General features: G+C 38.4%; 2 protein-coding genes across 2 annotated transcripts in view; one reads left to right on the top strand and one right to left on the bottom strand.

Moving 5' to 3' along the window:
* The first annotated feature begins 350 nt into the window (after positions 1-350).
* On the top strand, positions 351-6,833 carry LOC113060537 (coiled-coil domain-containing protein 177-like). The gene is made up of 3 exons (XM_026229523.1): positions 351-614; positions 1,563-4,775; positions 6,152-6,833. The coding sequence occupies exon 2, from the start codon at positions 1,569-1,571 to the stop codon at positions 4,071-4,073; it is 2,505 nt and encodes an 834-aa protein (XP_026085308.1). The 5' UTR covers positions 351-614; positions 1,563-1,568; the 3' UTR covers positions 4,074-4,775; positions 6,152-6,833.
* Positions 6,834-7,370: 537 nt separating this feature from the next.
* plekhd1 (pleckstrin homology domain containing, family D (with coiled-coil domains) member 1) overlaps positions 7,371-14,276 on the bottom strand; it is a 13,857-nt gene continuing 6,951 nt past the window's right edge. The window contains exons 10-13 of the mRNA XM_026229194.1: positions 13,778-13,910; positions 13,251-13,395; positions 9,185-9,328; positions 7,371-7,740 (exon numbers count right to left, since the gene is read on the bottom strand). Coding sequence (XP_026084979.1) covers positions 7,583-7,740; positions 9,185-9,328; positions 13,251-13,395; positions 13,778-13,910 — 580 coding nt within the window. The 3' untranslated portion in view covers positions 7,371-7,582. The remainder of the gene's footprint in view (positions 7,741-9,184; positions 9,329-13,250; positions 13,396-13,777; positions 13,911-14,276) is intronic.

Genomic DNA, 14,276 nt, shown 5'->3' with positions numbered 1-14,276 from the left:
AAGCACGGCAGATTTCCTTAAAGCCACGTTATTTTTGTGCATGTTGCGCCCCCTAGCGTAGAGTTTGACTTATTACAACATTGAACTGACAGCCCCGTTAGAAACATTTTGATTTCATCCAATATTTACACTCCTGAATTTCCATGGATCATTTGCAAAATCCAGCTTAATTAACTGATTAGTGTTACATTATATATAATAATATTAATAGAATTACTATTTATGTTGCAGAAACAGGATAGCTATATATAATGTTCAGCTCTGTGGAAACCACATAAGATAAAAAAAAAAAAAAAAAAAAAAGGCTAACGCATGTATTTTTTTTTTACCATGTTTATCATGACAGCAAGGCAGAATCGTTCATTCTCCGTTCATATGGTCATAACAGTGGGACAAAGGGCTGAATATGTGCGGTATTTTTAGAGCGCAGTCACACGGAGGCGGAGCACGGATGCCTCACGGCCAAGGATGCGAGAGTCAAACAGCAGGTGGAGACTGACTGCTGAAGGATAGAACCAGACGAGAAGCGACCACATAATCTCAAACACATTCGATGACGAAGAGGGGAAATATCGGTGACCTGATATGCTTTAAACGAGTGGGACCTGATAGCGGTAAGAGGTTTTTTTTTTTTTTTTGCGATATCGTCGTGCCTTATGTTCTTATGGGCAAATGATTCCTAGCGCATTTATGTCTTCAGATACTATTGAGCTTGGTTGGACAGGGACCCCTTACTGTATGCAAAATCAAAAACATCTACTCTGGAAACCATCTGCGAAGTGAGAGACTGTTTTGAGCATTTGTGTTTTTAGATGGCTCTTGCAGATGGCTCTTGCAGTATGTTGTCTGGTTGGGGCCTATAATGATGTTATTAATCGAAGCTTGCGATACACATAGTCGTGTCACTGATATGGAGAGTACTAAACATTCCATAATTTGACTTTGGGAAAAAAATGACATAAAATTTTGCCATTTTTGTTTTTGAGTAACTGCATTATTGAGGTTTAGAGGCATTAGACAGACAGAAAGACAGACACACATAATATATACATACATATATATATATATATATATATATATATATATATATATACATATACATATACATATATATATATATATATATATATATATATATATATATCGATAGATAGATGGATGGATATATAGATAGATAGATAGAAAGATAGATAGAAAGATAGATGGATGGATGCGGAGTGATGAGACATTGAAATGGTTTTACATACTTGCATGACTGCATCTGAATCAGTCTCTAAAAATAGCAACTACAGAGTTCTTTAATATTGCCCAGAATGCATGTGTAACCTTATGTAATTATCCTTAGGCAGGAACCGTCATCACATAGAGAAGCAGAGCGTAAGAAATATGCATTCATGTGTAAGCTTTGTAACGTCCCTCAACCTTAGATAGCACTCTTAAGCTTTGATCTCTAGACAGAACATAATAATCCCTGTGATTCCACAAATCTGCTTGTGGGTTATCCAGCACTGTCATTGAAACACTGCAGTATAAATTTGTGTGTGTGTGTGTGTTTTATACAGTGAACCATGGTGGACCCATTGGAACCTGATGACCAGAGTAAATTCAGAGGGGCCCAGTTTGAAAGCCCCGCTGCAGCCTCTGAAGCACCATGTCTACCTGAGCCAGGTGATGATAGAGAGAAAGATGTTAGTGTGGATTCCAGCCCACAGACAGAGCCCAGTACTGAACCTGTACCTAGCTCTCAAGAACCATGCCAGCAGCAAAACAGTCAACCAGAAGAGCAAAAACTACATCTGGACCTTTACAATTTCGACTCACCAGCTGCAGAAGGCAGTCGGTATGTACTGACAAGCCCTCGCTCTCTCGAGGCATGCGCACGATGTGGACTGAAACCTGTGGAGCTTCTGCCTCGTCCACTGTCTGATTTTGCCCGTGAAGCACCTGGCCGGAGTATGCGTGTCGCCACAGGAATGTTTGAGATATATGAGCGGGATAGACATGCTAAACTCCGACACTGCAGAGAGGAGAGAGAGCGAATTATCAGAGAGGAGAAGAGGAGAATTCTGCAGGCAGCTCTGAACAATAATGCTGGTCCACTGGCTTCAGAGAAGTCACGGGAAACTGTAAATACTGGATTGTCTCAACAAACCAATAATAATTTAACAAATCCAGCCCCCAAAATAACACCCACTTACAGTGGTACACCTAAAAAACAATTTACATCAACTACCCCTAAAAGCATGACAGCAGGTTCAGGACAAGTTACTACAGTGTCCACATCCAGTTCTCCTCCAAAAGTCAGTCCAGTGAACTCTGCTTCTACCGCTAAAGGAACTTCTGCAAAAAAGTCTAAGTCCCTTGAAGCAGAATCTGGGGGAAAACCTCAAGGTCCAAAACCTTCAATAATCCAACGATCGATTCAGTCAGCTCCAGGAGGTCAGGGCTCAAAAAAACCCTCCAGCGTCCCTACAAAGGCTCCAAATACTTTCCCCAGATCAGTAACAAAACCTTCTTCCTTTCCAAGGACACCAACTTCACTTGCCCCAATAGTGTCAAAATCTGCTGTCCAAAGTCCTGCCAATGGCATCACAAGTACGTTTGCACAGCACAATGGGAACATCTTCTCTAAATCAAAGGCTAGATGCAGAAGCCACTCATTGGAGTCTTTGCAGCGCAGACGTGACACGTTTTGTTCCTCTACTGCTTCAACAACAAACACCACAACTACCACATGTACCTCCTCTGAATCTGCTTCCTCATCCTATAGCTGGGAAGGGGCAAGAGATCACTGGGCTAAGACATCAAGCCCTCGTGCCCGGACTTTAGCTACCTTTAACTCCCTGATGGGTCGCAGTTTGAGCTTGGGAGATCTTAGCCACTCTCCACAGACTATGCAAAAAGTGGAGCGCATTGTGAAAGAAGTGAAACGGCGAGGACTTAAAGCTGTCCCAGAACGAGACAGAAAGATTGCTGCACTAATGCTAGCCAGGTACCAAGAGGAGGACATAATGAGCCAGACACGCTACGTAGCACACCTGCAATGGGACAGTGAGCGCAGACTAGAGGAGCTCCGAAGGGAACGTGAAGAACGGGAGAAACAGAGGGCTGTGCAGCAGTGCCAGCGTGCCTGGCAGTCACAGGTTTCTACCCGACAGCGCTGGCTTAACCAGCAGGAGCGTGATGTGGCAGAAGCTAAACTTCGCCAAGCATTGGAAAGTGAGGAGCGTTGGAAGGAACTGGCTGAGCAACAAGAACGCAGCCGGTTGCAGAAACTGCAACAGACTGCTCGTGAGGAGAAACACAAGAAGGCATTACAAGAACAGAACCTTAAATCTCTCGAGGAGGAGCGTGCTGCTATTCTTGAGCAAGAGAAACTGCTCCTTAAGGAGAAACTGACCATCGCTGAGCTGAAGCGACAGGAGCGAGAGCACCAAATTCAAGAGGAGCGTCGTGGACTCAACCGTGCCGAGAAGAGGCGCCATGCAGCTCTTATCCAAGAGATTGCACGCCGAGAAGCGGACGAGCGTGAAGAAGCACGGAGAACAGCTGAAGAGAAGTTAAGTAGGTCTTTGGAAAACTATGAGCAAATACAAGAAAAACGTGGGCAAGAGTTAAAGGAGAAAGCTAAGCGAGAAGAGAAGCAGATCCAGAAAGCAAGACGGGCCGCTGAACTACGTGAGCAACAGCAGAAGGAACAGATGGAGGCAAGGGCTAGGGAGGCTGAAAGACGTGCACAACAAGCCACTCAAATAGCTGAAGAGAGGGCACGGGAAAAGGCCCAACGTGTGGTTCAAAGCAGGCAGGAAAAAGAACGACTCCAAAGGCTTAATCGTCAACGCGTAGAGGAGGAGGAGAAACAGCGCCGCCTAGAACTGTTGCAGTCCATTGAGCGCAAACTGGAAAAAAGTGAACAGATTTTCAGAGAAAAACGGGCAGTTTTGGAAAGTGCCCGATCCGTGGCGCGTGCATCTTTCCACGTGCGCGATCGTGTTCGTGAAGAGACAAACATGCGCACCTTTGACAAGATGGCCCTGGAGGCTCAGTTAAAAGCAAATTTAGTTGAGAAGTGATCACTTCATCTGTGCAACTTAATAATTACTCTCTCCATGCACATCTGTCTAGAAATAAGTTGAGCTTGAGCCTACATGCTAGCCTCATCGCCAAACTACAGCAACAATATTGATGGTCATGCCCTTAAGTCTTGTATTTAAAGATTCATTTATTCCTGATGCTGGATCATTTTCATCATGTAATTTAAATAAATATTTTTCTGTATTTATATATTTAAAATTTTAATCTAAGAACTTTGTGCTTATGTGTGTATGATTATATGTCGGGGCATGTTTTTTTTTTTTGTTTTTTTTTTGTAACTTGGCATCCATGTTGCTTTGAGAACTGTATATAATGAGTTCATTGTTTACAAGGAAGTTTGACACTATGGTGGCAGTGATGGCTTCTTTCTAAGGGTAGCTTTATTCCTTAGAAAAAGAAAAGGAAAAGGGGATGGGATGGGATGGGATGTTTCTCCCACAGCAAATCTTTTGAGGGAGACTCTTCTTTTAGGAATCTTGGCCATAGGAGAGTGAGCCATGACTTGACTGTGTGTAAACCAAACTCTAGCTAAATGCTGACTGAGCATTACATCCTAGAGTCAGGACATGACAAAGAATGATGTCAGCACAGCCTAACTGCTGAAGAAGCACAGGAGTCTCTGGTCAGCAACAGACCAATCAGGGCTTAAATCCATTCTGACATCCCCTGCATTACTTCAGGTGTGCTTATTTTCTTTTCTCACAAGCTTCATTTTTGGTATTCTACTTCTCATACGGCATGTTCAGAATGGAATACTAGCTTACTTCTTTGTGCAGTATAAACTAAACATTAGTGTTCATTATACAGAAATATTTGACCACTGAATTCAACTAACCAGTTAAGGCCCGTTCACACCAAGAATGATAACTATAAAGATAACGATATTAGCGTCCACACCAGCGAACGATATTGTCTGTGTATTCTAAGCGGACACACATCTGCTGCTTTAAATTCTCGAGCTCATTACAGCAGGATTGATTCTGATTGGTTGGCAATGTTTTTATCGTTCATCAGAAAAAAAAAAATCGTTCTGAAAGTGATTCCAACGATATTGTTTCTCTTTGCCTTTATCGTTATAGTTGTGGTGTGGACTCCGCTATTCTTTAATATTTAGAACGATTTTTAGAACTATATCTTTATCGTTTTCTTTATAGTTATCGTGCTTGGTGTGAACGGGCCTTTAGAATACATTTTTCTGAGGGCTTCATCATGTCACTACGACTAAGGAAATAAATATGATTAAACTGCATTTGTAATTTAGCTTTCAGTCCAATAAAACATTGACTCAAATGCAGAAAGTAGAGTGCATTGGATTGTGGGATACAGTGTTCCGGTATGCTTTTTTTGTATAATGCACATGGTTGCAGTACATACAGAAAATTAGCATACTATGGACAGGACACATACTAGCTATATACTGCAGAAATAGTAAAATCAGTAGTACATCTTGCTATTTTTAACATTGCCTGAACTTTAACGGTTACTGCATGTCCATTATCAATAATAAAAATAATGCCTGTGTGATGATAATGAGAGCATTGAAGCCAATACGAATGTTCATATTACATAAAACTTTGGTATTTACGGTTTAACGATGAGTAGGCATAGGAATATAACATATAAGAAACAGGGTGCTTGTCATTAAACTCCCACTGTACTAGAAATGCTATGTCATCCTGGTACATATTTAGAGGAAAGGGTTGGAGGAGAGCTCACATCGATATCTGTGAGAAAAGCACTGCTATAGGCATTTCAGTTCCTATGAGAGCTTAACCCACACTGATGCTTGTCACGGCAGCCATCTGTCACAGGCTTTTTTGTACTTTATAGCAGTCAACAACTGTTTTTAGGGCTAGCACATTTTTCAGTGCCTCTGCATACAGGCTTTTTAGATGATTATTGCATGATAACTGCACAACAGATTTATATATTTAAATTTGTTATGCAAGCAAGTCTGATAGTGCAGCTTAATTATTAGTTGTTTTATATAACAGAGTGAAAAGTAAAGTTTCTTTGCAATAACTGTCTGTTATCTGGTTTGTCTCTTCTGATGCAGGTTTGGGAGTGGAGAAGATGATGATGTTGGCATCTGTGACCTGATTCAGTAAAAATAACCCCCAAGAGACTGCAAATTTCACTTTGATCACAGATCCTTATTCCCTTTCCGGCAGTGACTCAGCTAGGCATGACGTAATTGGAAGGTTTAATAAACACTAAAGCCATTTTAATTCCAGCACATCCAGATGGCATATCAACACCACTTTTAATATCATAAAAGCCCAAAGAAACAATTTAATTTGAACAATTTCATATTGTATCATGGGTTAAACTTGAGGGCTTTTTAAATAGAAGCAGAATCGTGCTGAAAAGGAACCAAGCTAATAATCTCAGTTTCATGAGAAAAAAAAAAAAAAATGAATCTGAATGTAATTCATAAAGCTTTTTGGGATAATTACAGATTAATAAACAGATTGTTTTGTTAAAATGTTTTATTGTTTCTTTTGTTTTAAGTGTAAAAGTATATCTCATCAAATTGTTATACTTTTTTTTTAATTGCAATGAAAATGTTTTCTGTAGGCTACAGATGGTTCATATCTAGTTTATTAAAAAAATGAAATGCAGGGTAATGCTTTACTTGAGAACCAACAATTCAGTTTTGAAAATGGCATACTGTATTTAAATAAATAAATAAAAATTAAATCTGAATTATTTAGTTGTGTTATGCTTCTGGACATAATGTTTTATGAATTCACATTACATAGTTTTTTTGTTTGTTTATTTTTTATTATTATTTATTTGGAAGGGTTAATAAACTGTGATCTCTGTCCTGTGATAGACAGGTTATGCTCAACTATGTCGTATTCTAAGTCGAAAATCTAAAATGTAAACATAGTAAAACAAAAATGTAATTAATTTTCTTAATTCGGAAATTGATCTTTAAGCCTAACTTATATAGGCCTTTGAAAGATGAGTCAGTCTGCCTACACTCTCAAATTACATAAATAGTTGTATATAAATGCAAATTTTGCAATAAACATAAAATATATTGTTTATATTTTTAAACAATCATTAATATTTAAGTCCATTTTTACTTTGTCATTTGCAATGTTTCATGGGATTGTAGTTATTTCCCTCACACACACACACACACACACACACACACACACACATACATATTTCAGTTTTTTGACAGTTAGTTTGTTGATATTTTACAAGTCAATGTACTGTTTCTGTTTGTAAGTTTTAAATACATTTTAATTTGAATGACACTAAAAGCAAACATTGACATTTCGCATTTATATTGTTCTACAGGACACAGGACAAAATATGAAGGACATGTAGTCCCAAAATATGACAGCACTCTGCTCCCCTTACTGAATTATGAATGTCTAACTTTTCACCATTAGTTGCACAGCATAGAACAAAACAACAAAACAACTTCCCCTCTCTCCCAGGATGTTCTGACAGTCAATCTTTCAGAATATTGTTAGTCATCAGACTGAACGGTCTTCTGGCGGCTGATGATCTTGTAGGCCCGCTGTCTCAAACAGCTGTCTGAAGTCAGACGCCGGGCTGTTTCTCTCAGCTCTTCAAGACTGCTGGAGGAGGCACCACGAGAGGAGGCAAACGATTGAGAGTGCTTCACTAAACACAGGACAAGAGAAGGTGAAGTGAATATATTTAGAGTAAACTTAACTAAAACTTTAACGCCATTAGGGCAATTCCACAAGATGTGGCATTACGGTCTTACACATATTTGTAAAATCAGTGTAATAACAATTAATAGTTTATGCCAACTATTACTTAATTTTAAACATACAGTGCCCTCCACTAATATTGGCACCCTTGGGGTCATTATGGAACAAATGTTTTGGCCACAATTATTGCACCGTCCTTTTCCCAGGATAACAGCTATGAGTTTTGTCCTATAATAACTGATTAGTTTAGAGAACATCTGACAAGAGATCAAAGACCATTCCTTCTGACAATATCTCTCTATGTTGGCACTTCTCTTCAGTTCACCTCACTCATTTTCAGGACAGAAGACTGGGACTGCCATGAAAGAACCATTAATTTTGTGCTCAGTGATGTATTTTTTTTTTTTTTTTTTTATGCTTGTTTTGGATCACTGTCCTGATTGAAGATCCAACTGTGGCCAATTGAAAGATTTCTTACAGAGGCAGTCAGGTTTAGATTGTTTGTCTGTTGATATTTGATGCCATTTATCTGAACATATGTCCAAGACCTCTGGCAGAAAAATAGGCCCACAACATTAAAGATCTGGCAGTATATTTAACCGTGGGCATGGGGAACTTTTTATCCCTGTTTGCACCAAACCCATCTGGTGGGTTTGCTGCCAAAATGCTCCTTTTTTAGTTCCATCTGACCATAAAAGCCAGTCATGTTTGAAGTTCCAGACATGTCTGACAACTGAATATGCTGGAGTTTGTTTTTGGAAACCTCTCGGACAACATGTGGTGATGTAGGGGCTGTTTGACTCTTAAGATTCAACTAATCTCCCGATTCTCCAGTTTTGAGACTCTCAAACTTTCCTCCTCACAGTGCATTCGGATGATTTAGACACACATCCTCTTCCAGACAGATCTGTAATATTTGTGTTAATTGTAACTAATAATTAATTATTGCCCTTATGGTGGAAATGGGGATTTTCAATACTTTTCTAGCCATTTTCTTACAGCCACTTTCTCTTTTGTGAAGCTCTTTAACTTTGTTCTACATATTAGAACTATACTCTTTGGTTTTACTCCTTGTGATGGATGATTAAGAACAGTTTGGCCATTATGTTTCTCATATTTATAACCCCGTGGAACAGGAAGTCATGGCTGGACAATTTCATGCCAGGGTGAACCCTGATGTGCTATTTTTTTTATTTAAATATGAACTGATTATTTGTTAACATTTTCCAAGGTTGCCAATATTAGTGGAGTGGATGTTAACAGGTTAATTTTAAGTTGTATACTGTATGTATTAAATGTAACATTTTACCAAACCTCCTCCAGTCAAACCAAAAAAGCAGAAATAGCAATAACATCATGTGTGCATACGCACACCGACGTGTAACACTTACACCAGTGCTGTCTAGAGGCCCGTCTCTGGATACGGCAACTTTTAATGCGTCGAGCAGCAGCTTTATGCAGATACACAGCATTCTTCATGATGGATGGTAACTTGGCTTCAATCTCCGCAGCACAAATACATTCCTCAAAGAACACTAGAGGTACAATACACAACGTTAAAGGGATAAATCATCCGAAAATGAAAATCCTGTCATTGAATCACCCTCATGTTGTTCCAAACCTGTATGAGTTTCTTTTTTCTGCTGAGCATATTATAAGATAGTCTTAAGAATGCTGGCAACCATGCCTAAACAATGCCTTCAATAAATGGACGTTACTATATGTGAGTCATTCTATAATTAGGGGTACATGGCATCTCCATGGACATTTTTCAATAACTTTTCATTTCAAACAATGGTCAATTTTATATCAGAAAAAAAAAATGTTCATGCATCTACATTAGATCATCCATTTTGTTTATGTCCGAGAGATCAGTGTCAAAAATGTTACTCATTATAAAACCCCCTATAAATCAGCCATGGTTTGTTCCAAAGTCACATATATATAATATATATAAAGTATATAAAAACAAAAATTGTGTTAATTAGCCCCATGTATTTCCTATGTTTTTTCATTACATTTATCAAACATTTGGGACTTCATTCATGTTTCATTTGACACAACATTTGTCCATAACACAGTTGACAAAATAATGAATCAAATGTTAATATGTATTAACATATTTAAAAAGTCATTGGAGCTTAAGCTTGCCAAACAATTGATTTAGCACATTAAGGGGATATATAATTCATCCATCTAATTTATTTATCAAAAAGGATAAATAAAGTGATTTTCTGACTTTTTGGCTGATATTAAATGTACCCCTAAATATAGAATGGCTCATTACACATTAAATACAATCTTCTTTTTTTTTTTTTTTTTTTTTTTTTAAGTTAAGTTGTTCCTCAGTGAAAAGAAATTGCAGTCTTGACTTACATTGCTGTTGGCAAACTGGCTTTGGATTCACTTGACTTTACAAAATTTTAATTTATTCATTTATTTTTTCCTTAATGGTTCAGCTGGAACGGATATTGAAGGAAAGGCTGCCAACATCCCAGCATGCCTGGGAACTCATTCAGTGCCATTTAAAAAGTGTCATAAAGACAGTATGTGGTGGCAATGTCCTCACAAATAAGGAGGTTTACGCATTTCTACTGACTCATAAGACAATGGACCAGCTGCAAAACACATACAACAGCTCCCTCTTTTTGCTTTATGGTTACAATAAGCCCTGTGTTTGAGTTGGAGGAAATATATATATATAAATTATAAACGCAACTTTTGTTTTTGCCCCCATTTTTCATGAGCTGAACTTAAAGATCTAAGAGTTTTTCAATGTACACAAAAGGCCTATTTCTCTCAAATATCGTTCACAAATCTGTCTAAATCTGTGTTAGTGAGCACTTCTCCTATGCCGAGATAATCCATCCTCCTCACAGGTGTGGCATATCAAGATGCTGATTAGACAGCATGATTATTGCACACGTGCCTTACGATGGCCACAATAAAAAAACACTCCAGAGCACCCCAAACATGGTCAATGGGTCAAAATGCCATCAATAAAATTCACCTGTGTTCGTTGTCCATAACATACTCCTGCCCATACCATACTCCCACCGTCGCCATGGGCCACTCGATCCACAACGTTGACATCAGCAAACTGCTCACCCACACAACGATCTGCAGTCAGGTCAAGACCCCGATGAGGACAACAAGCATGCAGATAAGCTTCCCTGAGACAGTTTCTGATAGTTTGTGCAGAAATTCTTTGGTAATGAAAACCAATTGTTGCAGCAGCTGTCCGGGTGGCTGGTCTCAGACGATCTTGGAGATTAAGATGCTGGATGTGGTGGTCCTGGGCTTGTGTGGTTACACATGGTCTGCGGTTGTGAGGCCAGTTGGATGTACTGCCAAATTCTCTGAAATGCCTTTGAAGATGGATTATGGTAGAGAAATTAATATTTAATTCACAGGCAACAGCTCTGGTGGACTTTCCTATAGTCAGCATGGCAATTGCACGCTCCCTCAAAACTTGTAACATCTGTGGCATTGTGCTGTGTGATAAAACTGCATATTTTAGAGTGGCCTTTTATTGTGGCCAACCTAAGGCACACCTGTGCAAAATTCTGTCTAATCAGCACCTTGATATGCCGCACCTGTGAGGTGGATGGATTATCTCGGCAAAGAAGAACTGCTCACTAACACAGATCTAGACAGATTTGTGAACAATATTTGAGAGAAATAGGCCTTTTGTGTACATAGAAAAAGTCTTAGATCTTTGAGTTCAGCTCATGAAAAATGGGGGAAAAAACAAAAGTGTTGCGATTACACGTGCCAGTGTTAAGTAATGCGATATATCATGGTAATTAATATGCACAATATTATTATTGTGGGCACTTCTAAATACCGTGAATAATTATATATTACAAATTATCCGAATTTGGAATGCATTTTAAGAATAATTTTCCCATCAACTGGTCAAAATGCACAACAGCTAAATGCTGCTTGAAAGACTCTGTGCGCTCTGATGTAAACAAGTACGCATGAGAAGCACATGAGGAACATGTGAGAGACACGCTGAATGAAGGCACATTCACTCTCTGGAAGCAGATGGCGCTAAACTGCAGAAAAAAGTAGCCTTTACTCTGGAAACCCTATAAATAAAGCAACTGCTACTTTCTAAAACGTATTTAAATAGCCATTCAAATATGTGGATTTGCTATGGTGTTCATCACAGTGCCAAATACTTTAATATTTAGACTTAATAGGCTATTTATTTTCAAACTTTTTTTTTTGGACTACAACATTGATTCTTTATTGTTCGTTCACACTTTACATTAGGGCTTCATTAGTTATCATTAGTTAACAAACTGCCAATTAAAAATTATTCTAAACATTCATTAATCTTAGGTATTCCAATATTTAATAATGCGTTGTTAAAATTGAAAGTTGCAATTGTGTCATTTAATGAGCTAACGTTGTATTTTTTTTTTTAACAAAGGTTAATAACTTCTGCAGCAAATGTAGCTATTGCTCATTGTGAATGTTAATGCATTAACTAAGGTTAACTAATGAGGTTTTATTGTAAAGTGATAGCTGTGGGTCTTTATAGTACTTTAATATTTGCAAAATTGCATTGCAGTGCCTGCAGTTAGAAAAAAAAAAGATCTTTGTATGGAAGTCTGTGAGAGCACTTGGGGCGATTCTCAGTTTGACCGAAATTGGTCAAAAAGGGGCAGCACTACACAAAACGCGACTCGACGCTGATTGGACTATTTAGAGGCAGCACAAACAATCTAGAATAGTGAAAGCTAGCGTAACACTGTGGTTGAATGTAAAAGAAAAAAAAATCCCTCTCTTTCCTTTGGTGGTGCATGCCCTACTGGAGAAAAATCTTTTTTTGTTGTTGTTTTTTTTTTTTTTTAATGATCAATGATTGGAAATCACAATATCACAATATCTCTTTTCTACGTAAATGGATGAGTGAGTCGATCGTGCAGCCGTTGCCGACAAGGAGTGTGTTTTGTTTCCATGTGAGTGTTTTGCCCTCCCTCCTTCAAGTGAATAACTGAATGCGAAGTGTGAGTTCTAGGAGAATGTATGTGTCATGATGAGCATGTATCACTCACTAGGAGTCGCTAAATGAACAGCTGCTGCATGCAGTTTTTTTTTTTTTTTTTTTTTTCAACTGAGGATCAGTTGCCCTATTGGTTAAAATGACATCAAAACAGGGGTGGATCCATTATGATGTGGTGGGCTGCTGTGGGCTAGAAAGTCCAAGGCCACTTTTTGGTCCCAGTCCACCCCTGGTATGTGTGTATGTATATATGCATAGGGCCCGGGATCTTGTGCAGTGCCCCTGTATATATATATATATATATATATATATATATATATATATATATATATATATATATATATATATATATATATATTAACCTGAGAGGTTTCTGTTCGGGTAACTCAAACTTTGAAGATCCGAAAAGTATTAGAACATGGCTAATGGAATGTACTCACTGCGGAGATGGCTGACATCTCCTTTCATTCTTTCATCCCTCTCATGGGTGCGTTCTATTGCATTTAGACCCTGCTCTAGATCTTGCAGGGCCTCCTCAGCCAATTTCAGCCTACGCTCCAGTTCCACACGAGACTCCATCTCTGCCTACACACACATACACGCATACACGTAAACACGCATACACACAAATAACATATAATGTAAATTATGAAGACAGAGTGTAAGGGAGATACATTTAGAAGGGAGAGGTATGGAGGAGGAGACAGACATGGGCCTTAATAGAATTTAGATAGATTTTTCTATCAGTAAGAAGTGATAATAGATGTGGATGTGCATCCAGAGATGCAGGAGAGGTAATGTGATACATACAGTATGTTGCATGCAACCTAATAACACTGTATGTTAGTTCTAAAGCAAAATATCATAGCACCTTTAAAAGAATAATAAAATGTTTGCAATGTTCCACAATCAGAGTTACATTCAGGTTTTTTTTTTTTTTTTTTTTTCATTGCACTTTAGTTTGCACCTTCAGCTCTTCTTCGGTGTGCTGTTTGTCTGCTGTGAGCTGTGTGAGTGACTGCTGGAGAGCTTGAGCTTGAGAAGAATAAAACTCTCTCTCCTCCTGCAGAACTTTGGCTCGCTTTTCATTTTCTTTCAGCCTGCAAGGAGAGAGAAGAGAGAAGGTCTGGCTTACGGTCATCAAAACAAGGCTGTAGGAAAGAGAGCTCTGGAGTGTGGTTAGTTATAAGATGCCAGAGATGCTATATTTGCAAAGGCTCACTGTTTCCTGTGTTAAACTACAAAATAAGTTATCATACACATTTGCATTCTCTTCCTAATATTTCCATGAAATATAATTCATTTATAATTCATTATTTATTTATTTATGAGTACAGATTGCTCCATAATACATAGTGTACAGTATGACGGCATTTAGGTACCATGTAAAAAAAAAAAAAAAAAATGTTTCGAGAATTAAGTTGAAATAGTACGATAATAAATTCAAAATATTTTGAGAATGAATT

The sequence above is a fragment of the Carassius auratus genome, chromosome 42 (assembly GCF_003368295.1).
Source record: "Carassius auratus strain Wakin chromosome 42, ASM336829v1, whole genome shotgun sequence".
NCBI lineage: Eukaryota > Metazoa > Chordata > Actinopteri > Cypriniformes > Cyprinidae > Carassius > Carassius auratus.
The sequence above is the reverse complement of the archived record's forward strand: the minus strand, read 5'-3'. Positions and strand labels throughout refer to the sequence as shown.